Here is a 26,317-nt window from a genome sequence, read left to right as displayed (position 1 = left end):
GGTGTAGGGAGATGGCTTAGTAAGGAAGTGCTTACTACACCAACATGAAGACCTGAGTTCAAATCTCAAGCATCCACATATAGAGCATCTGCAATCCCAGCACAGTGGAGGAAGAAATGAGGATCTCAGGCCTTCACTGGCCAGTCAGTCTACCTGAATTAGCCAGCATCAGGTTCAGTGAGAGAACCTATCTCAAACAATTATGTAGAAAGAAATTGAGAATGACACTTGATATCCTCAACCTATGGCCTCTACATGAAATTGTACGCACAAGGACTTGCACATACACGTGAACGTGAAAAAAATACAAAAAAAAATGTCTACAATGAAAATTATTCTATAAGCACCCAGTGATCCTGTTATAAAAAAGAAGTTAGAGGAAAGATGAGCTTGGATGCTTTTAGTCTAGTTATTGGGGGAATCAGACCACTACCCTGTGCCTTGGTTTCCCTATCTCCTCCTAGGCGATCACACTAAGGTCATTTCCAGAGCTGACATATGAAGGCTACATATTTTGGCAACTCCTTCCCATAGAATGGCAAACTTTTCTGTCCAAAAGAAATCTTAAGAAGTGATAGTGCAAAGAAAGTGTGTTTGGGTGTGAGGTGATTCAGGTGGGTAAAGGTGCTAGCCACCTAGGTAGCTTTCTCTTGCTGTAATAAAAACCATGACAAAAATCTAACTTAGGAAGAAAAGTTTGCTTGGGTTATAGGTTACAGACTATCTATCATCAAGAGAAACCAAAGCAGGGACTTGGAATCAGGAACTGAGGCAGAAAGCATGGATTGTTGCTTACTGGCTTGCTCCACTTGACTTGCTCAGCCTGTTATATAACAAGGGACCCACCTGACAGAGGGAGCACCACGCATGCGCAGTGTGCTGGGCCCTTCCGCATCAATCATTAATCAAAAACAGTCCACAGACTTTGCCTACAGGCCAATCTGATGAAGGCATTTCCTTAACTGAAGTTCTTTGCAGATAATTCTAGCTTGTATCAAGGTGACAAAAACTTAATTAACCAGCACACCACCCAACAGTGTAAACCAGAGGTGACCTGAGTTCAATCCCAGGAACCCACATAAAGGTGGAAAGAGAGCCAGCTCTCCTAAACTTGTTCTCTGACCGTCACACAATGTAGAATGTATGCTACTCCCCTCCGCCAATCACTGCATGCAGAAGAAGGAGAATGGGAAGGAGGGAGGGAGAGAGGGAGGGAGGGGGGAAGGAGGGAGAGAGAGAGAGAGAGAGAGAGAGAGAGAGAGAGAGAGAGAGAGAGAGAGAGAGAGAGAGGAAATTATGTTTAGTCCATACTTTCTTTGGAAAAAAGGACAGATGGATTTCATATTCATACTAGACTTTCTTATCTCTCATTGGGAAACTCTGGGCTCTGATTTGATTCCATTGGCATTTGCTTTTCAGACGTGAGATTAAGCAGTTACTGTCAGAATTGGATGAAGAGAAAAAGATCCGGCTCCGATTGCAGGTAGGTCCCTCAGCACTCGTCCATGAGGCTATACGTTGGGAATGGAGGCAAAGAAATGGTTGCTGTTGGGCATGGTGGCTCCTGCTTTTTATTTTGTTTTATTTTTCCCTGCTACATTTCCATGTCATTTTCTTCTCTCTCTCTCTCTCTCTCTCTCTCTCTCTCTCTCTCTCTCTCTCTTGCTCTTTTTTATTAGATATATTTCTTTATTTACATTTCAAATGTTATTCCCTTTCTCAGTTTCTTGTCCATAAGCCCCCCTCCCCCATAAGGGTGTTTCCCCCCATTCACCCCCCTACCGCCCCCCTCCGACATTCCCCTGCATTGGGGGTCCAACCTTGGCAGGGCTCCTGCTTTTTAATTCCAGCCCTGGGGAGGTTGAGGAAGGAGGATCACAGGATCCAGACAAACCTGGACTATCGGGTGATTTGCATAGCCTGAGCTACCAAGTGGGATCCCGAGAAAAGGGGAGACAAAGAAAACGATGATTGCTGCCACAAGAACATCTTCAGAATTTTTATATTCTCTTCTTACCTGAGTTCCTTCCAGATGGTCTCAGGGAAGGAAGAGATGAATCAACACACTTAGTTGGGCTTTATTTCTTGGAAACACCCACTGTAACGCATTCCCTCTAGTTAGTTTATAGGGTGATGACGTAGGATGCCTCATCCATCTTAAGTACCAGAGGACACGGCATGCAGGAGACTCTTGCCAGCCGAGTTCTCCTCCAGGGACCACAGAGACACACATTGGTGTTTCATTTCAACATTGTATTCATCCCCAGTGGCCTTGTTGCTCCTTCTAAGGCATCTGAGCTCTGTCCCCACCTCTAGTCGCTGACAGAGGTCTTGTAGGGGATCATTCCAAATGACCGAAGACTGACTTTTACTGTCTATTCAGTTTGGACCGAACCTGCTATAAGAGAATAGGAATGGTTCAACATCCTGGTGGGACTGTGGACACACACCTTTTGGGGTCACCCAAAGCTGCCTTCTATCTATCACCCTCAGATGGTCATAATTGCCTATTCGGCCTTCTGACCAGGAATCTAGAATCATTGCTGTTTCTGATTTAAAGAAAAAACAACTTTGGAGCCTGGGAATAACTAGGCACACCATTTGTCAGGGTACTGTACCCGTGTGCCTGTCTTTAGGTTTCTTTTGGTCTTGGCATTGTTATCAATTCTTCATTGTCATTCAGATATGTCATTTTATCAGTCTCATCGCTCCGATTGTCAGCTCGCATCTTCTCTGCATTGGTAAAGGTATATGATCTTTCAGCTTCTCTAAATGCGGCCATTTCATGATGTCTGTGTTTGCTCCCCCCCCCCCTATAGATGGAGGTGAATGACATAAAGAAAGCTCTCCAATCAAAATGAATACTTGATCATTGAAACGCCACATTATTCACCCCGAGTGCAAGACTCAGATATTCTGCCCCAATCAAAATCATCTTGTGCCAAAAAAAAAAAAAATTAAAGGTTTGATTCATCGTGTCCCTGTTTGAACATTCAGCACAAAAGTCTTCTTAGCACAACACAATTCTACCCAAGAGAAGACTCTTTCCCATGGTGTTGTCCTGGGTCCGGCAGTGGTTGTGATTTAGAGCCAAACGTGCTAAAGGCTTTTCTACCTTGAGATCTCCGGCAAAATGAAAACTCAGGCAGTTTAGTCCATAGTAGTACTATTTTGATGATATTTTCCATTAACAAAATGTAATTTCGGATTATTCGTTTATAGGCTTTATAATGTTATGGTTTTTTTTTTTTAAATCGTGTTTTGTCACAGATGCCCCTAGTGTTTGTGCTAACGTAGTCAGAAGCAAGTGCCTCACTCACTTGCTGCAGATGGAGCAAATGCTGCCTGGCTTTGTATTCCCCATTTAGGAGTCTATCACATATGCAATTTGAGGTCCAATCCTTCCCTTTCCCTGCCAGCTGACCCCCACCACTCTAAGAGAAATTTTAGCTTATATATGATGGTATATTTACAAAAAGAGAAAGAAAAAATCTGGTATTTGCAATGATCTGTGCCTTCTTTCTACCACCCTTTTGATTGGAGCTTTTGTGATGCAGCTACCAAGATTCCAAATAAAGAAATAAAAATCAGCCACTTTTATCCCTGTCCACTAGAGGCCACTGTCTTCACAGCTTCTCTCACCCTAGCCAAAGGTCCTAAGAGGAATCCGCTGAGAAGTCTGGCCTGCTCTTTGGTACCAGCTGTGACTTTTCCGTTTCTCCTGCTTTGAGGTTGTTCACGAGACTAGAAATGTCATTCCAGCTTGATTGTTTTATCATCAGCCAAGTTAAACCCCTGCTTCCTGCCTTTTACACCTATTGCGTGAACAGAATATGCATTATTAAAGCAAAAATAAATAAAAATAAAATGCAAGTGAAAACGGGGGGAATTGGATTATTTCGTGCACTGGGTTGTGTGTGTGTGTGTGTGTGTGTGTGTGTGTGTGTGTGTGTGTGTTATTGTTTAAATTGTATTCACAGTGTTGTTTGCCTTGCTCACTTGTAATCCCCTCCTCAGATCTAGGAGAATGGGAGGAGGGTCTTGTGGAAATGTAGCTATTGGATCTTTCCTGCACTTATGGAATTGCTTTTTCTTTCCTAATGAAACTGCTGTTTGCTTGTCTGCTTTCTCTTTATAGTATATGAACAGTTCAGCCTTAGACTATGTAACTGTTTTCTCATCTTTAGCTGAAAATTGGGGGGGAGGGGTCATTCTGTCCTGCAAGATTGTTGATGGGGTAGAGATGGAGGGGTGGTCCCTTAATGATTCCCCAAATATGTGTGATGTGTTTCTAAACTGCTGCTTTGTCTATTTCCTGCATTTTATAGTGAAACTGCTAAACATTAATAGATTTTCACTACCACAAAGAATGAGAATCAACGACACCAAAAGAATGATGCAAAAACTTCCCATTATTCATCACTGAAAACATAACGAATAAATGTCTCTTCCTTTTTCTTCCTGTCTCCATCCCCATGCCTTTTTCTCGCTTGCATACTTGTCCTTTGTGCTCGAGGCTGTTGCTTCCTTTGAAGGATTTAGAGAGTCCTAATGCCCTAGTCTTCAGGGGTGGGGACACAATTAAAGGAAGGGAATGTAGAAAGAAAATATTCTTCATTCCCATATATAAAGATATTTTCCTTTTCAGCAGCCATGGTCTCACTGTGCTTGGAGCAGGAGCACCAGGTTTCTATGGGCAATGTAAAGTGTTCCTGTTCCCCATCACTGTGCTTAAGCCTTTCTGCATTCCACTTGAAGCCTTCAGACATGTCCTACCACCTATTACAACCGTGAGGATTGCATTCTTGTCTTAATTTTTCATTTCTTTATCAAGAAAATCCCTAATGATGATATAGGACGTTTATACAGTGAGATCATTAACAATGGCAATTGAGAGGTTAGAGCATCCTTCGTGGGTGCTGGTAACAGGGAACATAGAGAGCTGATATCCTCCCCTAAGAGAGCCATTAGGGTTAGAGAGATGGAGAGGGAGATGTATGAATGGAGAGCCTGAGACACACAAAGAGAAAGAGACAGAGAGAAAGTGGTTATAGAGAAATAAGCTGGTATATCCAGCTTCATTACTATCCCTTGGGCTAACCCAGCAAGAAGATTGCACATCTCAGAACTTGAATGAACCACTGCCCAAACAGCCACCATCTTTACTCTTGATCGAATGGACCCATCAGGAATTTTGAAAAGCTTGGAAATAGCCTGTCTGCTTTTTAAAACTTAAAATTCCTTTGCATTCAGCATGGACTCAGCCAGCAATCTATGGAGAAATTTTTTTTTGCTTCATTTTCTAAAGTTGTATTTAGAAAAATCTTATGTAATGTGCTTTGTAAAAGAAGATGAATTAAAATGAAATTTTGTGAAAATATTTTTGTTCAAAGTTGTCATGGTCCAAGAGCAATGATGTCTTGGAACACAAACACCTTTTCTCTATTTTGCACAATTCGATTACTCTGACAGAAATGTCCTTAGAAGACAGGAAGTAAATAATCCATTAAAATCTGTGCCCGTGAATTCCATTTTTTAGATTATTCGATTTTACATTCCTATCGAAGCATAAAATGCTAGTTAGGTATAAGTTCTTTTTTAGTGTAAAAACCATTAAATTATCATTATCGGAATAACTGTGTAAAGCCATTTTTATTTGTACACAGCCCTCACGGCACATTCAAGTACAGGATCCATTTTCTCCAATAAGAACATCCTGTATCTATCATCACATGTGTCTGTGGTTAGTAATGGTGTGGTTTTATTTCCTTTCACAAGCAGCTCCTTTATGATCAGCTGCAGGGTGTATAATTTATTGCCCATAGTTGCCATGGTTTGTATAAAAATAACCCCCGGTTTCCATAAAGACTTGTATTATAACCTGAGGTCATCACAGTCTTTTTTTTTTTTTTTGCATCACATTAGGTTTTAGTCCTTTAGTTATTTTTGTACAAACTAATGTCAAGATGTTTCTGCACTAAGAGGGCTTGATGAAAGCATTTCCCTTTGCTTCTGTACAAATGAGAACTGGAACAAAACAACACATTTATGAGTGACAGGGTGTTCAGCATGGCTGATTGTCACATCTGACAGAGGGGAAGTTGGTGCTCAGGATTTGGCAGAGTGACAGGCTTGGCAGGACCTAGGCAAAGAAACCTTTTTCTTATCCAGAAATAAATGGCATATAAGGACTGTTAAGGAAGATCAAATCACTTAAGGAGATGAGCCTTACCTACCTACCATGCCCAGTTCTCTCCCTGGCTCACAAGGCTTTGTTTTCAAGCCATGGATTTAGGGTGGCTCCTGGAGTGGACGACCACCCATGGAGAAGGTGCAGTTCCCTAAACAGGATTGTATTCGTGTATTTTACTTGATCTGATTGCAGTGGCCATGGGGACAGACCATTCTTGTTAACAGCACTGGCAGTATAGGTTCACTCATCAATTTGGAATTCACAGCAAAATTAATAATTATTTATTATTTTCTTTAAGACAAGATCTCCCTCAAACTTGCAGCAGTAGTTCTGCCTCCCAAGTACTCTTGAATCAGGGTTGTCAGCGACTGTGCCTAGTGAGGAGTATTTCAACCACACCATAGAACATTGTCCACTTTAAATTTGGTTGTTATCTAGTTTTTTATGAGAGCGAGGTTTTTCCAGCACTGTTTTTCCACAGTGCCAGAATTTAGCAAATAATGTTACAAGGTACAGTGGTTTCTGTGACAGCAGTTTACCAGCTACTTTGACTTTCCTTGATAATCCCGACCTAGGTGAACACAAGTCCTTATATTCCAGTCTTAATTATTAACTCTCAGATCACCCATTACATATAGACATCAATATAATTAGATATGTAGGTTACAGAAGGATTGTAAAGGGTTAAGAAAGGCCTGAGAAGCAGGGAATCTCACAGAGGTATAAAGTCTCTCTTAAAAGGCTACTGCTGGTCACATGTTTGAGAATAAAATGGCACAGTTGAGTCCAGATACAGAGGTGTAAGAGCAGGAACAGGTTCAGACAAAGGACTGGGCAGATGGACCTTCAGCATGTCCAGATGGGCAAACAGAGGATAGGAAAATGGCAGCTGGGTTAGGCTGTGTCAACAGCAAGGACTGGGGCCCAGCTGAAGCCCCTATGACAGTCGAGGGTTCTCTCAGAGTTGAGGGTTCTCTCTGTGGGTCCTTGATACATACTCTATGTGACTGTCAGATGACAAGTTGGTGGAGCCTATCACCTTTGGAGTACTAGATGGCTACCTCTTTATATGGACTTAATTTCCCTCATGGTCTAGTGCCTCTCATAATTTCATGAGCCTGCTTTCCCTGATATGATTTTAATACGTTCATGTGCCCCTGCAGTCTCAATTCATCCCCAATAAATTAAAGGGTGGCACCTTTTACACTCCCAGGAGTAAGTCATTTATCAGTCTCTGCTATGTGAGTGATACCAGACAGATGGTGCTGTTTAAATATCCCCTCCAGGTGCACAGTCATCTTCTACCCTCAGAGTGGAGTCTCACTGGGCAAGGTACGGCCTGAAAAACCAGTTTTATGCAATACAGAATAACTTAGAGCAGGGCACATGTTGCTTTCAATGGGGTCATTCTGTTCAAATGGAAACAAGTTTAAGTTCTGCAGACATGAAGTCTTGAATGAATCTTCATCTTAGCTGCCCCTATAAAGACTGTACCTAGTTCTTCAAAAAAAAATAAAAAAAGGTATGTTAGAAGTTTTGGTGTTTGATGGGCAAACACCAAAAAAAAAATAACTTTTAAGGAGTCTACCAATTTTAAAGCCAATTTAGCTGATGAACTATCTTGAAACCAAACACAAAAGTCACAAGAAAATGACATTATTTGATAGGTTATCCCTCAAAGAAAAAAATAGGGATGCCTTAGAAAAAGGGAACAGGATTTTTACCCCTAGATTCACAATTAGACTCAGTCTGAGGAAAGCAGGGATTGGCTGGAGATGCAGCTAGTTCTGCCATTGAATGTCTAAAGATAACAACTTGTATGAGAAATGTCCACCCTTCTCCCTGCTTTGATCCCAGAGAGCACTTTGAAATTGCTCTTGCTTGTTCTCAGGGTAATTTCCTCAGAGAAGGTAAATCTGGCATGAGGAAAAGCCTGTGGCTAGAGGGTGAGATGTCTCACAGGGAGCATCGGGTCTGGAGGTTAGACCAAACAGGTTAGAAATGAGAGGGGTAAGTTTTGTGGTAACAGTGGTGCTTCACTTGCTGTTGGCAAGAGCCTTTCAACTGAATTTCCATCTTTTAAAAGGCTTAGAGAGTCAGGACAATGACTAGTACAGGAGGTTCAAACATAGAACACAAACTTTGAGATTTTTAAATAGCTTTTTATTTTTTAACTATGAAGGTAATATTCTCCCCAAAGTAGAAGATTAAAAAAATATGCAGAGAAAGAAAGTTGAATGCAGCCTCAATTAGAAATTTCCTTTATTTTGGCCTCTCAAAATTAAGGTTCTGAATCTATAGTTTTAATTTACAGTCCTTGGCCATGACTTTTTCAGAAACTATAATAGCCATATAAGAGTCTATAGTTCTAGCAGAAGATGAGACAGTTTGTTATTGAACATGTAGCTGGTGCTTATGATGCCCTAGGCCCCATGATGGTGAGAACAAGAGGCTCCTAAGTCCACAGAACAGGAGCCAAGCATTTGCTGCAGATGCTCTAGAACAGAAGTTCTTAACCTGGGGGATGGTGGGTATCGAATGACCCTTTCACAGTGTCGCATATCAGATATCCTGCATATCAGATATTTACATTACAATTCGTAACCAGCAAAATTACAGTTGTGAAGTAGGCAACGAAATAATTTTATGGTTGAGAGTCATCACAACATGAGGAACTATATTAAAAGTTGCAGCATTAGGTTGAGAACCACTAGCCCTAGAACTATGTAGAAAAAAACTAAGCTAGAAAATATGACCAGTCACTGGTGTCTGAGTATGGCTTGACTGACAGTGTGCCACTCCTGAGGGCAGCAGCTGGGAGAGGGCTTTCAGCTCTTCAGGGAGTTTTCTGCAGAAGCCTCACCTGGAGTCATAGGAGGACTGGCAGAAGCCACAGAAGCCACATGGTGCTGGCTCAGGAACCACTGAGAAATCCAGTCTGACCCTGCTGCTCCCTTAAGGAGCAAGAGGTAGAGGAGGGCCCTGGGTGAGTACTTTGATGAAATATTACTGAAGTCGAACTAAAGAGAACTCACTTAGCCACCGCCATTCTATGTGAAAGTATGATATAATCTTCAGGGTTAAAGGGCTGCAGGTTTACAGAGTGAAACACCAGTGAACACTATTGATGCTAAGATGGAGGGATCTATTGGGAGAAAGGACAAAAGCAAGTGGGAAAGCTCGACACCTGAGACACGAACCCACTGTGTTCTCTGAACATATTAGAGAAGCAAGCCCTGTGCTCTACCAGCTCACTAGTACTATGCTCACTAGCCTGCAGGAAGACAGCAGAACTCAAGAGAGTTTTGCCTGGAGAATAGCAGAAAGGGTACATCCAAAGCTGAGAGAAGGGCAAAAATAAAAGGTCATGAAAGAGGAGCTGAGGTGATGGTTCCTAGGGTAAAAGGCTTACTGTTTGAGCACAAGGACATGATTGCAGATCCTTAGCATCCACTAAAAAGCTCAGCATAATGGTATGTGCTATGATCCCAGTGCTGGGGAGCTAGAGAATCCCAAGGAACTTGCTGACCAGTGAGTCTTGCTAATTGAGCCAGTGAGAAACCTTGTCTAAAACCAAATCAGGATAGAGAGCCAACACACAGGTAAAGAGAGAGAAGAGGGGATGAGGCCTACAGGATTTCTCATTGCCATAGGAAAACAAGTAGTAGCCATCCACAAAGCCCATCTTCTGACAGGATTAACACTGGATCCCATACTAAAGATTTATTTATTTCATTCTCTGCTGCTTTATATGACTTGTCCAACGTTCGACAAAAACTTACATGACATGCTACGAGGTAAGGAAAAGCAGCGAGAAGAGACAAAGCAATGATCAGTGTCATGTTCGTGACTATGGTTACTATGGTTACTACATTGAGAACTCTGTGGGAGGCTGAGGATACAGTTCAATGGGAAAACCCTTAAAAGCTGGGCACATCCATAATCCAATAAATTGAGAGGTGAAGGCCAACCTCAGCTACTTGGTGAGTTTGAGTCCAGCCTGAGCTTTATAAGATCCTATCTCAAGAGAAATGAAGCTAAACAAAACGCCATACAATTCTCATGTGATAAGTAGGCATTGGGCAAGATAGGTCGTTTCAGCAGAGATGGAGCCTATCAGTGAGAATGAAATGGCTAGAAACCAAAACAGGGAAACAAATGAAAAGTAACCTTTGGTGTTTTCATCAGTAGACGTGGATATTTATAAGGATAAGGTAGTACATAAGGGCTAAAGGAACAGATGAAGAGCAAGACAACATCACTACAGAACCATTACAAGGATGGAAGACAGGAACTTCCATTATTAGAAATTCAATGTCTTACAGAGACTGAAACTAACCTTTGAAAAACCACAGACTGGTAACTTCAACCAGAACAAATTAAGAAACCCAAATAGGTCTTGTAAGAAAATTGAACTTGAAATCAGAAGACCCTGAAAAAGAAATGTTTGCGTTGAAATGGGCTCACTGGAGAGCCCTACCAAAATCCAGAAGAAACATCAATTTTTACATCAAATTTGAAAACTTTCTAAGCCACTTCATGAAATGAGCATTACCTAATACACAAACAAGGCAAAGGCAGTACAAAAATTTAAAACTACAGATCAATATTTCTCATGAACCTAGATTCAGAATCTCTTGACAAACTGTTGGCAAGTAAATGTCAGCCATATATAAAAATATCCACAAAACACAACCAAGTAGGATTTAGTCCAGGCATGTGAGCCTGGATCGATATTTGAAAGGCAGGGCAGGAGGAAAAGCTCGGAGGTTAAGAGCATTTGCTGCTCTATCAGAAGACTTGAGTTTGATTCCCACTGCACACAGGGCAGCTAACAACCATGTATAACTCCAGTTGTAAGGGATCTGATGTCCCTTGTTGGCCTCTGTGCAAACCAGGTACATACATGGTACACATAAAGACATGAAGGCAAAACATTCACACACATTAAATATACGAATAAATCTGAGTCTGGAGAGATGTTTCAGAGGTTAAGAGCACTTGAAGTTCTTCCAGAGGACTGGGTTTGATTCCCAGAACCCAAATGGCAGCTCATAATGGATGTAACTCCAGTTCCAGTGCATCAAACACCTCCCTGTGGCCTCTGTGTGCATGCGTTATGCACAGACATATATGCATAAAAACCTTTACACATACACACACAAATCTTTAAAGAAAAATATTTGAGACACATCCTGTGCCAGGGTCTAGCCAAATAAAGGTAGTTCTCATCCTTCAAAAAGGAAACTAGTTTGCAATAGACAGAGACCAATATAGAAAACTGCAACCAACCAAAATGCAGATAACAAGTGACCATGTATTTCTCAGCCCCAATTGAACCATCTATGACACAATTCCACACGGAACTTTCCAGAAGGAGTTGGTGGTGGAAACAGTATAAGGGTCAGAGGAGCAGGATATGTGCTATGGGATGATGTTTCCTAGAACTGCTGGGATACTCATGAAGTCTCAACAACATGACTGTCTGAACAAGACAGGAACAAGGAAGGAGGACACCAAGAGACATGCTATTGTGGAAGGGGGAAATCTTATGGGGCCCTAACTCTAGAAACAGAACTATAGGCAAGTAAGGAATGCTGAGAGCAGAAGTACTGTTTCTCCAAATGGTCATCCCTGAAACTAACTCTCTCTCTCTCTCTCTCTCTCTCTCTCTCTCTCTCTCTCTCTCTCTGTGTGTGTGTGTGTGTGTGTGTGTGTGTGTGTGTGTATACACAAATAAAATTATACAGATTGACAGATTGAGCAGGTTTAGGATCAAGGTTTAGAGAGAGAGAGCATGAATTTGAGAGCATGGGGAAGGGTACAGAAGGAGTTATTGGAAAGAAAAGGAAAGGGGAAATGATGTAATTATATTTTAATATAAAAAATAACATTAAAAAGTACTACAGGGAGTACCAAAGAGGGTAATGTGGAATAAATATGATCAGAGTACACTATATACACACGTGAAGATGCCACAATGAACATTATTATTTTGTCTAATATACACTGATTAAATCTCTAGTGGAATAAATCCAAATGAAAAAATATGGATTGTCTAAAGAGGAAAATTCGTATCAATTGATGTATAAAACACTTGAACCAACCCAAACTATCCAGCATGATAAATAAAAAGGAGGCTAGGAGAAGGTAACTTCCACAACTCGAGAAGTACCATCTACACAAAAAATCAAAACGAAATGGCTAAGATCACACTCAGAGTTGAAAACTTGAATTCTTTCCCTAGAATCTGGAAGGAGGTAAGGGAGCTCAGTGTTATTACTCCTTTCCAGCACACTACTTCAAGTTTAGATACAGGAACAAGGCAATAAAAAGGAAAAGCAATACCGATTGGAAAGAGAAAATGAAACTGTCCCTATTTGCAGATTCTATGATAGTCTGCAAAAAATATTCCAAGCAAACAAAATCCTCCTATATTACTGAGCTCAGCAAGGCTGTCCTGTAACACAAAAGCTGCATTCTTAAATAGTAGCAATGAAGATGTGGAGCCGAGGTTGAAGACTAAGGCTTATATCATCTACAGTTACTTCAATGATTTTAGAGCGGATCTGCATTCTGAAAATCAGGAAGTTCTAATGAAAGAACTCCAATAAGTTCTAAGTAAATGAAGAGACATACTATGTTCCCACTTCGGAAGATTCAACCAACACAGTGAACATGCCATCTCTCTCCTAACTGACCTATAGGTTTACTATAGTTCCTTTTAAAATCATAGATAGTCAACTCTACTTAAAATTTGAAATGGGAAAACACAGGTCCTAATAGAGCCAAAACGATCTAAAAAAAAAAAAGACAAATGCAGGAGTCTTAGTCAGATATTAAGAGCTATGGCTTGGATACAAAGATGGACACAACCATGTAATGGTCACTATGTGTTCTTATGGAGTGTCACACACATACACACACATATGCACACACAGGTCAATAGAGTAGATCAGAGGTGGGGGAAGCAGATCTACACACAAATATATGTACAACTGATATTTGGCCAAAGGGTGAAAGCAACACCGAGGAGAAAGGATGGCTTATTCATCAAATGGCGCTGTACCAACTGAACATGCATAGGCATAAAAATGAACTTCAGCCTAAACCTCATACCTTACACAAAAATTGTCTTCAATGAATCCTGGGCTCAAATGTAAAACAAAAACCTATAAAAATTTGGGGGAGAAAAGGAAAGTTTCAGGTCTGATTGGGGTAGGTAAAATGTATTTAATTTGGAAAAAATGCTATCCATTAACAGAAAAATACATCAACAAATTGGCTCTTGTTGTGTGGCAAGGCTTTTCCTGGGGAGACACAACACTGAAAGTCTACTCCCTTAGACATGGGGCACACAACAGACTAAGGTGCAGGTACCACCGCAGTCCAACTTGGTAAACTGGTGAGCACTATACTAACAGAAATACAGCTGAGGGGTTACTTCCAGGGGGTGAAATGATTCAAAGACAGTGCTAGCACCAACATCCACCCCAGCATGGGTGACAGACAACTCACAAAATCTGGGAATCCGGGACATACTACATAGCTGACTGGCAGCTCAGCAGGTTGGAGAATGCCCTTTCTAAGAGACTCAGTTTGTCTAAACCTGTTACAGAAAACTTGTCTGGTTTTCTGCATCTTCCAGACTGATGATCTTTCTCAGACTTTTCTTTACAGCTTTTCTCCTCTGAGGGTGATTCTGAGAACCTTTATTGTTTACTCTTTGAGAGGGAGAGACCTAGACAATCTAGTCAGTTTCAGGGAGTTCCTGAAGCTATTTTGAGTTGTTTACTTTCTTTCTTACTGAGCTTCCCTGGGAAATGGAATGTTTCCATCTCAGAGGAGACCACTGCACATCAAACAGTTCCTAATCAAGATTAAAACCTCTAGCCCTATGATAGACCCAATTAGAGGATGAAAAGACAAACTATAAATCTGGAGAAAAGATTTGCCAATGACACATTCAGCCAAGGGTTAGGACTTAAATATATAAAGAATACCTAACCAGACCTCTAAACTTCCTGGAGCCTCCAGTCTCTTGAGGGTTAGGTGCATCTTCTCTGACTGAACCCAGACCTGGGGTCCTCTGCTGTATGTGTGTTGGGGGCCTCATCTCAGTTTAGAGGTCTGGTGTGGTGGGTAGGGTGGGGACATCCTTGTGGAGACAAGGAGCAGGGGAAGTGAAGCGGGGGGTATGGGATGTGGAACCCTGGGGGGGTGGACCTGGAGGGGAATAAAATCTGAAGTGTATAAATAAATAAATAATAAGTAAATAAATAAATAAATAAATGGATAAATTAAAAAAAAAGAATACCCAAAACTCAAAAAGCAAAATGCAGTCCGATTAGAAAATGGTCCCACGTTGGAACAGGTACTTCACCAAGGAAGGTATACTGGTGACAAATAAGCATCCTTGGCCATTGGGAAAATGCAAATCAAAACTGTAACAAGGTATCTTTCACCCCAGAGACCATTACAAAAAAAAATGCAGCTATCCACTGATCCCGGGTTACCTGACCCAGCAGATACATCTACAAAAGAGCTCTTGCACATGCAGCTCAGTGAACACTGTGGAAGAGAAGGCAAAATACTGTAAAAGCCAGAGGACCAGGAAATCAGTTGTGGACTCACTTCCTCTCAAAATGACGGGGAAGCTACATCCATAGTACTTCAACAGTATGGCTGCCTAAGCAGGACCTGAACAAACAGGCAGGCTACCATTGGAGGGTGACATCTCCTGAGGGTCCTACCCCTAGACAAAGAACTACAGTTAAATACTGACTGCTGAAAGGGACAATTGGTCTTTCCCAGGGATATTCCTCTAATACAAAATGGTCAGGCCTAAAATCAAATACTCTCAAGAAATTCCAAACAGACTCAGCAGGTTGTATTTATATATGTATGAAAATGTAGCGGTCCCAGAGGAATTTTGCCTCTGAGTGTCCCGAGTTCACCGGGCAGGTTTCTTGCAGGGGAAAGGTTGGTCCTACCTGCGGTTCCAGGGCTTGGGTTTGCTCATGGGGTGCTGCCCGGGTCCTCTCCGCTGTGGCAGCAACCGGGAGGATCTGCGCCGCTCTTTCCGGGAGCCTCCGTGCACCAGGGTTCCAGATGGCGTTTGGTGTTTTCCTCTGGCGTCTGGACGTGCACAGAGTGCAGCCTCCTCTGGTCTCCCAGGCGTGTCTGCCTCTCTGAGGGTTCAGCTCTCCCTCCCACGGGATTTGGGTGCAGAGAACTGTTTATCCGATCTGGAACACATTGCACCTTTTCCTTGAAGCTCACCCCAGCAGGATGATGCTCCAAGTTAATTAAGTTGAAATACTCAGAAGAAACAAACCCTGGAAAGAGAGTAAGCTCCTTGTAGAGCAGAGACACAACTCAAAGGAGTGGTTCCTTTTCTTTCTTTGGGTGTTTTAATGAATTCATAAGAGGACCCACGCTCAGTTCCCAGCACCCATGTCAGTGACTTTTAACGCCTATACCTCCAACTCCAGAGACTCTGGACACCTCCTGTGGCCTCTCATGATATCCACATACCTGTTTGCAAACGTAAACACAGAAGCACACACATACCTATAAAAGTAAAACAAAACAAAATAAGAAAACTAGCTAAATGTGAGCCCATGGATGAGCCACAGAGATGTTAAGAGCTTCTGTAGGAGCTTGGACGATAAAGTTGAAAACAGTGCAGAAGATGGAGGCCTGGCTTGTGAAATTTCAGAGGGAAGATTAAAGACTCTTGTCAGGGCCATGTTGTTTTGGTTGTGAAGATTCTGTGGTTTTGGTTAGCTGGGGCTGAGAATCATCTGTGATTAACAAGATACCAGAACTACTAAAGCGAACCTTTCAGTTACTGGGACAATTGATGCTGGTCAGCTGGGGCTAAAAAATTAGTGGCGATTAAGAAGAGACCAGCATCATTGAGGTGAAATCTTCTGGGAGTGTTTTCTCAGAGCACAAAGAAGCTGTGTTCCAGGGATAGCCAAGGTTGTATCTCATGCTGTGGCTGGACTTGGTAATGTGTAAGGGTCACCCAGGTGGTACTGGTTTTGAGGCATGAAGAGCTCATGAAGAGCAGCTGAGGCTGGGCACTGTGAGAGGCCATGGAAGGCCATTGGGGAGAGTGCACCCTCAGTTGCAACTGATGGGCCAGGACTGAAGGGGTCATGCAAAGGAGTTGAGGCTTGGCACCATGAAGAGAGCCTGTGAGAGGCTATTGGTGAAGCCTAGCTGCAATGGAAGACAGCAGAGTTTTGGAGATGCCAGTACCATGAGATGACCACCAAGAGCAGCAGCAACAGTGGAGAACAGGCATCTGGAGCCTAGAAAACAAGCTGTGTGCTACAAAAGGAAGAGCTGGAAAAGTGACCCAAGCCCTTGGAGGAGCCTAGAAGATTGAGAGAAAGCTGACTAACACATCATGTTACAGTGGAGTATTTGAGGAACATACCCTTTGCGAGGTGCCCACATCTGTCGATGCCAGGTTCCCAGTGGTTTCCAGCTACAGAATGGCAGTTGATTACAGGCCCTATGTGCACTCTGAATTGGCCTGTGAATGCTGGGTGAGGGACATCAATGATAGGACAACAGAGTTGGAGGCTTCTTGTTGAAGAGGAGCCGGTGATAAGAGAGGGTTCTTCTTAATCAGGAACTGTCAAATTGTGCCACTTGAAGCAAACCCAGGATTCTTATCCAGATTGCATCTGGCCTCACCTCTGGAAGATTCTAATTTTATACTTTAAAGGCAAGTCTCAATACTTCTTGTGTTTGCTTGCAAATAAAGCTGGAGCTGAGTTGGCTTTCTTGTAATCAATACCCTATCTCAAAAGAGAAAAGTCTCAAATAATCCAAGTGGAAATACCTAGGAGAGACTTACAGCTAAAGCACTACAGTGTTCCATATACATAGACCTAGAGGTTGGAGTGATGGCTCAGCAGTTAGGAGCACCTACTCCCATTAACTAGAGGACCTCGGTTCCATTCCCAGCTCCCACAAGGCAACCAACAAGCATCTGTAACACCAGTTCCAATATATCTGATGCCCTCCTCTGGCCTCCTCAGGCACTATGTGCGCATGGTGCACAGACATACATAAAGGATAAACACGCATGGATGGAACCATTTTGTGAAAGAAAGAGGATGATGATTCCAGGACCTCACTCATGCTCGTTTTTCCGTGCTAAGAGTTCCTGGAAGGAAGCTGCCTCTCTCTGCAGGCAGATGATGGACTGATTAAATCAGCAGTGGTGGTGAGTTTGGAATGCTGCAGGCCCAGAGAAACTTACCTTATCTTTCACTAGCTTTGGCTTAGAAATGGCCATTCCTTCCTCACCCCTGAGTCAGAACTAACACCCTGTGACTAATACACACACACACACAAAAAAAAAAAAAACAAAAAAAACAAAAACAAAACAAAAAAAACTTTAGAATCTATTAGTTGATCCTATTACCAGCTTCCCCAAACCCAAAGGCTGAGGATGTCATCCTACAGCATCAGAGGCCTGTAGAAGAGAGTCCTTCATCTTCCTGTAACCACCTAGAGTTTTACTCAGAAATGTATTTTTAAACTGCCTTTGACTTATGATTTTCTTTGTTCTGTTACTACCAAACTGCTTCCGTGTTGGGGCATTGTATTTGGGGAGGCCTAGATATACATTCCCTAGCCATTGGGGAGGCCTAGATATACATTCCCTAGCCATTGGGGAGGCCTAGATATACATTCCCTAGCTATGATCTCTCACATTTGTTCCAGAATAAGCCATTTTACCCCTTTAAGGTAAGAGCTGTTTCTTTCAATGATGCAAAATACAAAAATAAGGTAGCATGGAGTTCCCGACTGCCATTGCAAAATGGGAAAGTGATGGAGTGCCTGGCTGTGATCGTGATCTAAAGCAGCAGCAGCAGCAGCAGCAGCAGCAGCAGCAGCAGCAGCAGCAGCAGCAGCAGCAGCAGCAGCAGCATTCTTCAGAGAAGGCAGCCTCTTGCCAGGCTGAACCTTTCAGCTAGAGTTTTGTCTTCTGCTTCCTTAGACAATAGACACTAAGTGGCCAAAAAGACCAGCTCTTCAGCAATGAGTTTTCTGTGAACATAGCATCCGTACAACTATTTATTTTATTAGTATGTGATAACAGCTAACAACACGCTTCCATAAAAAATTATAAAGACATTGCTGAAATAATATGAACTAAGGTCATGTAAGTTACCAAAAAGAATACAACTCTTTAAAAAAAAAAGGAATGGACAAACACACCTTGGGAGTCTCACCTAACTCCTAATGGTATCTAGTGGTAAGAGAGCATGGAATTGGGGTTGGGGATTTAGCTCAGTGGTAGAGCGCTTGCCTAGGAAGCGCAAGGCCCTGGGTTCGGTCCCCAGCTCCGAAAAAAAAGAACCAAAAAAAAAAAAAAAGCATAAAGAGAGCATGGAATTCCATCCTGTAGGATTTGAAGATAAAAAGCATCGGTCATGATCTCAACCGTGAGATAAGATAAAACTTCTTTTTCAATATTTTATCTGTCTAAAGTATTCCATTTTAGCACCCTCCTTTGCACTAAATCTGTTTGTTGATTTTAGTATAAAATTAATTACCCCAAAATATCCAGGAAAGTGGAATCCTAGAAACACCATGCTTTTGTGTACGTGTTCAGAGTTAAGTTGACCAAATGCTTGTAAAAACATGACTGCCACGGCCCTTCCTTTGCTCTGTGTATCAAACTGATGAAGCAGGCATTATCCAGTTTCATGAATGGAGAAATTGAAGAACAGAGAAATTAAGTGGATTCCTAACACTATATGGGACCAAAATACACAAAGCTTGAATAAACTCCTATTTCTTGCAAAAAAAAAGAAAATGTATACATATATATGTATATGATGATGATGATGATGATAATAATAATAATAATAATAAGACAAAGGAGATATCAACTTAAGAGGGAGTTGGCATGGGAGGAATTGAAGAGAATAAAAAGGGAAGTGATGTAAGTAGATTTTAATTAGAAGTTGAAAAACTAGAGAAAACAAAGAAACAAACACAATGTAGTATCACCATAGAGTTATCAGAATGGCTATAAAAACAGGAGAATATTATAAATGCTGTTGGGGCTGGGAAAAACTAGATCATGCACATGATGTGAGTACAACTGTAAAGTGGGATAGCCTCTCAGAAGACAACTTTGCAAAAAATAAACACACACACACACACACACACACACACACACACAAAACTATCTATGACATGGAATTTGTACTCCTGGATGTTTATCTCAGAAAAATTAAAACTCATGCTCACAGAACCTGTGAATGGATATTCCTAGTAGCTTTCTTCATAATAATTCCGAAGTGAAAATAGTTCATATATCCTCCACATGGAATGTAGCTTGAAGAACCGGTGGTACAACTGTACTATATGAAGGAGTACTGATTCATGCAACAACCAAGGTAATTATGGTGATTGGAAAATAATCCAAAAATCTTCCACACTATATGATTCCCTTTAAATAAAACTTTTAGCAACAGAGTCTCATGTGCCCAGGCTGGCTGCAAACTCACTATGCTTGAAGGATAGTCTCGAACTCTTGATCTCCTGGGCTCTACCTCCCAAGGGCTGGAAAGTGTGCATTATCACGGTTAGCTTATATAACACTCTTGAAATGACAAAATTACAGAAATGGAGAACAAATTAGTGGTTAGTAGTTGGGTGTGGTGAGGACTGGGATGGTAGTAGTTGCCACAGGATAACAAGATGCATCCTTTTGATGCTGTCTTCTATCTTAATTACAGCAATGTCAATATCCTGGTTAGGATGATGCACTATTAGTGTAACAAGATGGTGCTTTGGGGAAAACGGGGTCAAAGGTAGTTCTATGTGATTTCCAATATTTGCATATGAATATGCAATTAACTCGAAATCAAGCTTAATTTTAAGAAAGTCTTTTGTACACACAAAATAGCAATAATGACAAGCAGGAGAATCTTCTAGAAGAAAATTGTCAAGGTGGAAAATGGTCCGAAAATTATCCTAGAGAAATGAAAGAGACTGGTATCACCTGAAAAAGGAGAACTCCTGGGGGCAGTACTCAGAAAACTGCCCAGTGGCAGCTGCGGGAGAGGATTACATTAAAACCCACAGGGGAAAGGTACAAAGAGGAGAGTTCTTTTCCATAACCGGAAGAACATTTGATGATACTTCTGCAATAGGACAAAGCGGTTTCCAGGACAGGCATTTTAGCGAGCGGCAAGGCATGAGCAAGAAAGGCACACCTGTTCAACTAAACAGGCAAGACTAAGGCAGCATTTTGCAATTTTCTCCTCGGAGAGGCGAGAGGGAGTTGGAAGGACATTGGACATTGAAGCCTGCTTCATGTGTACAAATTGCTGGAACAATGGGATAGTGGCTGTGTGTGCCAACTCCAGGGAAGGTGCTTGTTAGCTGGGGTAAATGGTGGGTTCTTTTCTCAGCAGGGTTTGTATTTAGAGAAAGATGTTATTCAAGCCATAATTCCCAACTCCCAGTTTTTCACTCCATCAGCCAGGCCCCAGAGAGATCTGAGAGGAATTTGAGAAGATGGCAGTGCAGGTAACAGTAAGACACTGGCAAAGGGGTTTCAAATGGGTGGCTTTGCCCTTTGAAAGGCTGTGCTGGTCACTGGAGTAATTTCAGATAAACAAGCACATTAGGAAAATTACTACTATTATGCATTGCTAGGTTGCAAAGAACACACGTGTCCTTGTATAGCACTATACTTTAAAAAAATTCTTAGAACAGAGGTGCTGAAAGTTTTTCCAAGTCCTGTCTGAGTGTTCTCACAGATTTCCTCAGAGTGCACAATGCTGCCACTCATAATGTTCCGGATTTCTACTAAGATTGGAACTGGGGAAGAATTTCTTGAAGCATTTCTATGGATATTTTTACTATTTGGGGGTGGGTGGGGCTCACAGCACTGGTGAGGTGGAACCAGGGAGGCTCTTTGGGCAGTTAGACCACCAGCCTACTTGGTGAGTTCCAGACCAGAGAGAGAACCTGTCTAAAAATCAAATTGGATGGTCTGGATGGTGGCTGAGAAATACCACCCAGGCGTCTGGTGTCCACATGCATTCATGAGTGCACTTGCATGGGCAAAACAAAACAATTGAAAAGTGGGCAAATGACCTAGACGTTACGTGAATAAAACAGAAGTAGAGAACAAGATGCTGATGACCTGTAGCCAACAGGGAACTGCAAATGGAAATCAGAACGTGTTCCTATTTCATACTCACTAGGAGCTGTAGTGAAGAAAGAAAGACAGTGAGAAGTGTTGCTGGGGTTAGGGAGGAAATGGAACACTTAGACACTTCCATGGGAATACGAAAAGATGCAACCACTTTGGAAAGCAGTGGACTTCTTTGAAGGTTAAACCTACACTTCACGAAATCCAGACATCCTCCTCTTAGCATTGGATGCTAGGCAAATGAAAACCCATTTTCACACTTTGATTCCATCCAGTAAATGAAATGTGTAGAAAAGGCAAATAAGAGAGCCAGGGCTGGAGGTTTGCTAAGGGCTGGTTATTTCGGAGGATGGAAATGGAAAGTGATTTCTAAAAGGTAGTGGGGGTGCAGGTGGGGTGGGGGTGGGGGTGGGGGTGGGGGTGGAGTGTTCAGACATTCTAAAAATTGTCATGATGGACACAGAACTGGGACGCCACTAAAAATCCATCCAGTCATTTTGTTCTAGATGGTTTTGTAAATTATACCTAGAAGCAGTTGTTAAAAAAAAACTTCACCTCCACATGATAACTTGTGCATTCTATTGTTTAAATATAATGTAATATTAGAGACTAAAATCACCAGCGAGGTGTGGAAGACGCCATGGAGACCTCTTTGGAGCCTTAGTATTAGTCTTTCAGAGGCCAGGCAGGCACCACACTTATGGGAGTCTATTTTCCAGGCAAACAAAGGTTTGCTTGCTGGCTCCTTCTCCATACCTTGTCAAGGTCACTACCAAAGTCAAGACAAACAAGGCTGCAAGACAGGGCTCAGGGAGGCTGTGTTCTGGGCAATGGCGAGTGCCCAGTGAGGCATTGCTCATCCCAATATGGCGTTAAAGCTGCAAGTGCGTTTAGTTTCGGATGGATTATCAGTTTTCAATTAGTGCCTTGAAAGTTTACTATGGTTGAAAGCTTCACCTTGTTTGGTGGGCAGGGGTGGGGGCGGGGAGGAAAAAAAGATGAGAGAAAAGAAAGGGGAAGGAGAGGAAAGGTAGAGAGAGGGAGGGAGGGAGGGAAGGAGGGAGGGAGGAAGGAAGGAAGCTAGGAAAGAGCTTACAGCGGTAGTTAAAGGGAAGGATGAAGGGAACCCGCCCCCCCCCCCAAAAAAAATCAACCTGAGCCCTGCAATCCCTGGCTCGGCCAGCGTCCGAGCTGGGGGCGCTGCGCGGGGGAGCCGGCAGGGGGCGCCCTTTGCGTTCCTGCCCCCGAGGCTCTCGCAACCGCCCCCTCCACTCGTCCTGACGTCCGAGCCCCCGCCTCTTTCTCGCGGGCTTTCAAAGGGCGCTCGGGGCAAGCCGGCCCTGAGCTTCTCTCGGCGGCCTCTGGAGAGCCCGTGGTCACCTGCCTGCAGCGTCCTCTCCGCCCACCCCCAGCTCCCTGCAGCTGCCGTCCGTCCTTACGTCCGTCCGTCCGTCCGTCTGTCGCCTCTGCAGCAGGTGCCTCGGGGAAGAGCACCTCGCCTTCGAAGTCGCCAGCCCCGCAGGCCAGTCACATGGAGGGCAGCGGCGGAGGCGGGCTGGCCCCTGCTGAGGCGCCCGAGGAGGCAGGCGAGTCGCCCCAGGGCAGGCTGCCTCCGGGGCCCGAGGGCGCGGCGGGGCCGGCGGAGCCCGAGAGTGCGGGGGACGCTGCCGGCGGCGAGACTGAGGGCGGGCGCGGGCCGCGCCGGGCTCTGCGGGCTGTATACGTGCGCAGCGAAAGTTCGCAGGGGGCGGCAGCCGGCGGCGGCCCCGAGGCCGGGGCACTCAAGTGCCTGCTTCGGGCCTGCGAAGCCGAGGGCGCCCACCTCACCTCCGTACCCTTTGGGGAGCTCGACTTCGGGGAGACCGCCGTGCTCGATGCCTTCTATGATGCAGGTGAGGGCAAGGGTCCTCCCTGGGTTCCTACCGCCTTCTCACAAGCTCTGCCGCCCCTCCACTCTCTCCCCTGGCCCTCTCCTCCAGTCCTCCTTCCGTCCTCCACCTTTGCTGCTTGGAACCAATCTCTCTACCTTCTGGACAGGGTAGAACAAGTAAGGAGCCCCTGGACAGATAGAGAGAGACCATAGGTACTTAGACTCATTCCACCTCTTTTGTTTTCCTTTTAATAATAGCGACCAACCCAAGAAGCATACTATCTATCGCATCGCCTAAGATGGCGGCTCTCCCCCACAAGGGTCCCATATCATGTATGTAACTTACAATTCACAACAAGCAAAATTACAGTTATGAAGTAGCAACAAAATACCTCATGCCTTATGCTTGGGGTCAGCCCAAGTGGAACTGTATTAAACCATTAGGAAGGTTGAGAGCCACCGACAAGCCGTTGAGGCCGTTCTCCAGTTTGTTTTCTCCTGACCTATCCCCAATGCAGGCTAGTTAGTATAATCATCTGGGAGAGCTGGTAAAACGAAGGGTTAAGATGGATAACTCATCTAATCCCAGGAGACAGAGGCAGGAGGATTGCAAATTCAAGGCCAGCCTCTGCAACAAATGGAGTTAGGGGCCAGCCTAGGCTACAAAGTGAGACTCGCCCTCAAACAAACAAACAAACAAACAAACAAACAAACAAACTTCCTATCCATTTCAAACCAATGACACCCTACACGAGGCCTTCGGAGTGTTTAATTCCAGAAAGTGGCAAGTTAGTACCTGACAAGCGTGTATATGTTGACTTTTAGGTTTGCTTTTTTACAGATTTTCACACACTTACAGTACGATGTAATGTACTGTTCTGTGATGTTTTAATCTCTTAACTTAATCCATTGCTAGACCAAGACACTGACTGTTTCCAGGCTCCCTGTTCTGAGTGTGACCTAACCATCCAGGTTTCAAGTCACCACTTTTGAATTGACAATAGTTCTTTCCCATGCTTTTCTTACTTAACCTTTAGGGACAAATCTGTGGAACCTCGATGGTATTCCTCAGCATTGTATATCACACAGTAATGACCAGGGGGTGTTTGTGCCTTAGCTTTTCCACTAGTCAAATGGAAGCAACAGTGTGTACCTTAAAGCTAAAAGCTTATGAGCAGAGACTTTGGGAGTTGTTTTCAAAGTGTTCCTGGCATGCTGACTTGGAGCAGGATAGGTGCCTTAGTCGTGCTTATAAAACTCAGTGCTTTTGCATGTTTGATAAGTTCTACCAACCCCGACCCAGTAAATGCCAGTCAATTCAGTTCCTTGTTTACTGGAGGCAGCCCTGGATGTAAGGTTTTTTGGTTTCGTTTTGTTTTTTGTTTTTTGTTTTTTTGTTTTTCCCACAGCAAATGGCCAAACCCACCCCCATCTGGAAAGAGATGGGGCATCTGGCTTGTTCAAACAAGTGGCGGCTGCAGCCAGTGAACACACTCCCTTGACATTTCTGACCATGCTGAGTATGCTCTTGAGTGTCACATCTTTTCCGAGAAATTATTCAGAAGCCCACTTCACCTAGAACCATTCCGTTTTCTCAACTTCCATTCAGTCTGCTCCTGAATGGAGTTTGAACAGATTCTTTGAAAAGTGAAACGTTCATTAGGCCTTCAGGCACAACTCTCTTCCTTGCCTGCAGACAGCAAGGTGAAACATTTGTGTGCAGGCCCTGGGCTTCAGTGGCATATGTTCATATGTCTATATTGCACATCTCCACCTGCTGTGCAAGCTCCTTTGAGAAGACAGCGGATTACAGGGCTCAAACCTAAGCACCCAGAGCATCACATTTGCTCACTCTGGCTTTACATGGTTTCCTTTTGTCTGTATCATGAATCTCCTTTGGTCAATTTTGCCCTTGGGAATAATTTCTATTGATTCCACTACAGGAAGTGGAATTCTTGATTAAATAGATGATCTCCACATCCCTACCCTCTCCTGGCTTCCTGATCTCCACTCTCACAAGCTTTTTTGTCCTTTTCCACCAAAAAAAAAAAAGATAGAAAACTGTCCTCGGCTGTTTTGTAAACATCTCTAAAACCAGGATGTCCAATTGAGTAGCCTCTGGCCACATGTAGCCATTTATATTTAAATTGGCTTATATGTAATAAGATGAGATCTATAGAATCAGAATAGCCCTATTTCAAGTACAGCCAGCCAGCTTCTGTATGTGGAATGGCAAAGATATAAAATGTTTTCCTATAGTAGAAGGTCTCCTTGACAATGCTGTTTTAGAACAAGATTGGTTGGGGGAGAGCAACAGTTGAACTGTCCCAGGTGGATTGTGGAGAAACTGTAAAGGTGAGACATTAGGCACTTCCTATCTTCTGGTCTCATAGCAACTCAACACTTGGTTTGATTGTGTTCTTATACTGTGTTATTTTTGTGGTCGTGTCTGTAACTTAGATTTCTGTGTCATTAGTAAAAGGTTGATTGGCGGAGCGGCAGGAAAGCCACAGCCTGATGGAAAAAAATCTAAAAGAACTCACACTGAGCCTGGGAATGCGCCTTAGTGGCTCGGCACCTGCCTAGCATACATACGGCAGGATATTGGGAAACAAAAGTGCTTAGTACTGGATAGATATAGTAGACTGGAAGCCTTGACATTTGAGTGGAAATAGAATGCTAACAATACCATTTTCTTATTGGATATTCACAGCTACCTAAATAGGATTTAAAAACAATATAGCAGGGGATTAAAGGTGAGTTTGTAGCTTGGAAGCAGCCTGGCCCACTCCACCGTCACTGGAGAGAGTGGCTTGTTGTACCACCACGCTTTTTTTTACTCCAGACACCATGATCTCTGGCCTGGACCTCAGCTGTTTTTTGGTGTATCAGGCCTTTGGTGGTCCCTTCCTGAGTCCCCTCCTATCTGTGCTGCTGTTACTCCTACTCAGTCAGCATTGAGCCTAGAATGCTCCTCAACCATGTGGAAAGAAACATGGAAGCTGTAGGATTGAATGGAACCATGGCCGCTTACTTTGAGTGCATT

The 26,317-nt window shown here is 43.2% G+C and overlaps 2 protein-coding genes across 18 annotated transcripts in view; both read left to right on the top strand.

Moving 5' to 3' along the window:
• The window catches only part of Sh3kbp1 (SH3 domain-containing kinase-binding protein 1), a 345,129-nt gene extending 341,249 nt beyond the window's left edge, over window positions 1-3,880 (top strand). For all 17 annotated transcript variants that reach the window (XM_039100102.2, XM_039100103.2, XM_006256931.3 and 14 more), the window contains 2 exons: window positions 1,420-1,483; window positions 2,820-3,880. In XM_039100102.2, the coding sequence (XP_038956030.1) occupies window positions 1,420-1,483; window positions 2,820-2,861 (106 nt within the window). In that variant the 3' untranslated portion in view covers window positions 2,862-3,880. The remainder of the gene's footprint in view (window positions 1-1,419; window positions 1,484-2,819) is intronic.
• An 18,783-nt stretch (window positions 3,881-22,663) lies between these two features.
• The window catches only part of Map3k15 (mitogen-activated protein kinase kinase kinase 15), a 145,604-nt gene continuing 141,950 nt past the window's right edge, over window positions 22,664-26,317 (top strand). Inside the window, exon 1 of the mRNA XM_039100568.2 lies at window positions 22,664-23,293. Coding sequence (XP_038956496.1) covers window positions 22,933-23,293 — 361 coding nt within the window. The 5' untranslated portion in view covers window positions 22,664-22,932. The remainder of the gene's footprint in view (window positions 23,294-26,317) is intronic.

This window comes from Rattus norvegicus, chromosome X (assembly GCF_036323735.1).
Source record: "Rattus norvegicus strain BN/NHsdMcwi chromosome X, GRCr8, whole genome shotgun sequence".
Taxonomy (NCBI): Eukaryota; Metazoa; Chordata; class Mammalia; order Rodentia; family Muridae; genus Rattus; species Rattus norvegicus.
This window is presented reverse-complemented; position numbering and strand designations above follow the sequence as displayed.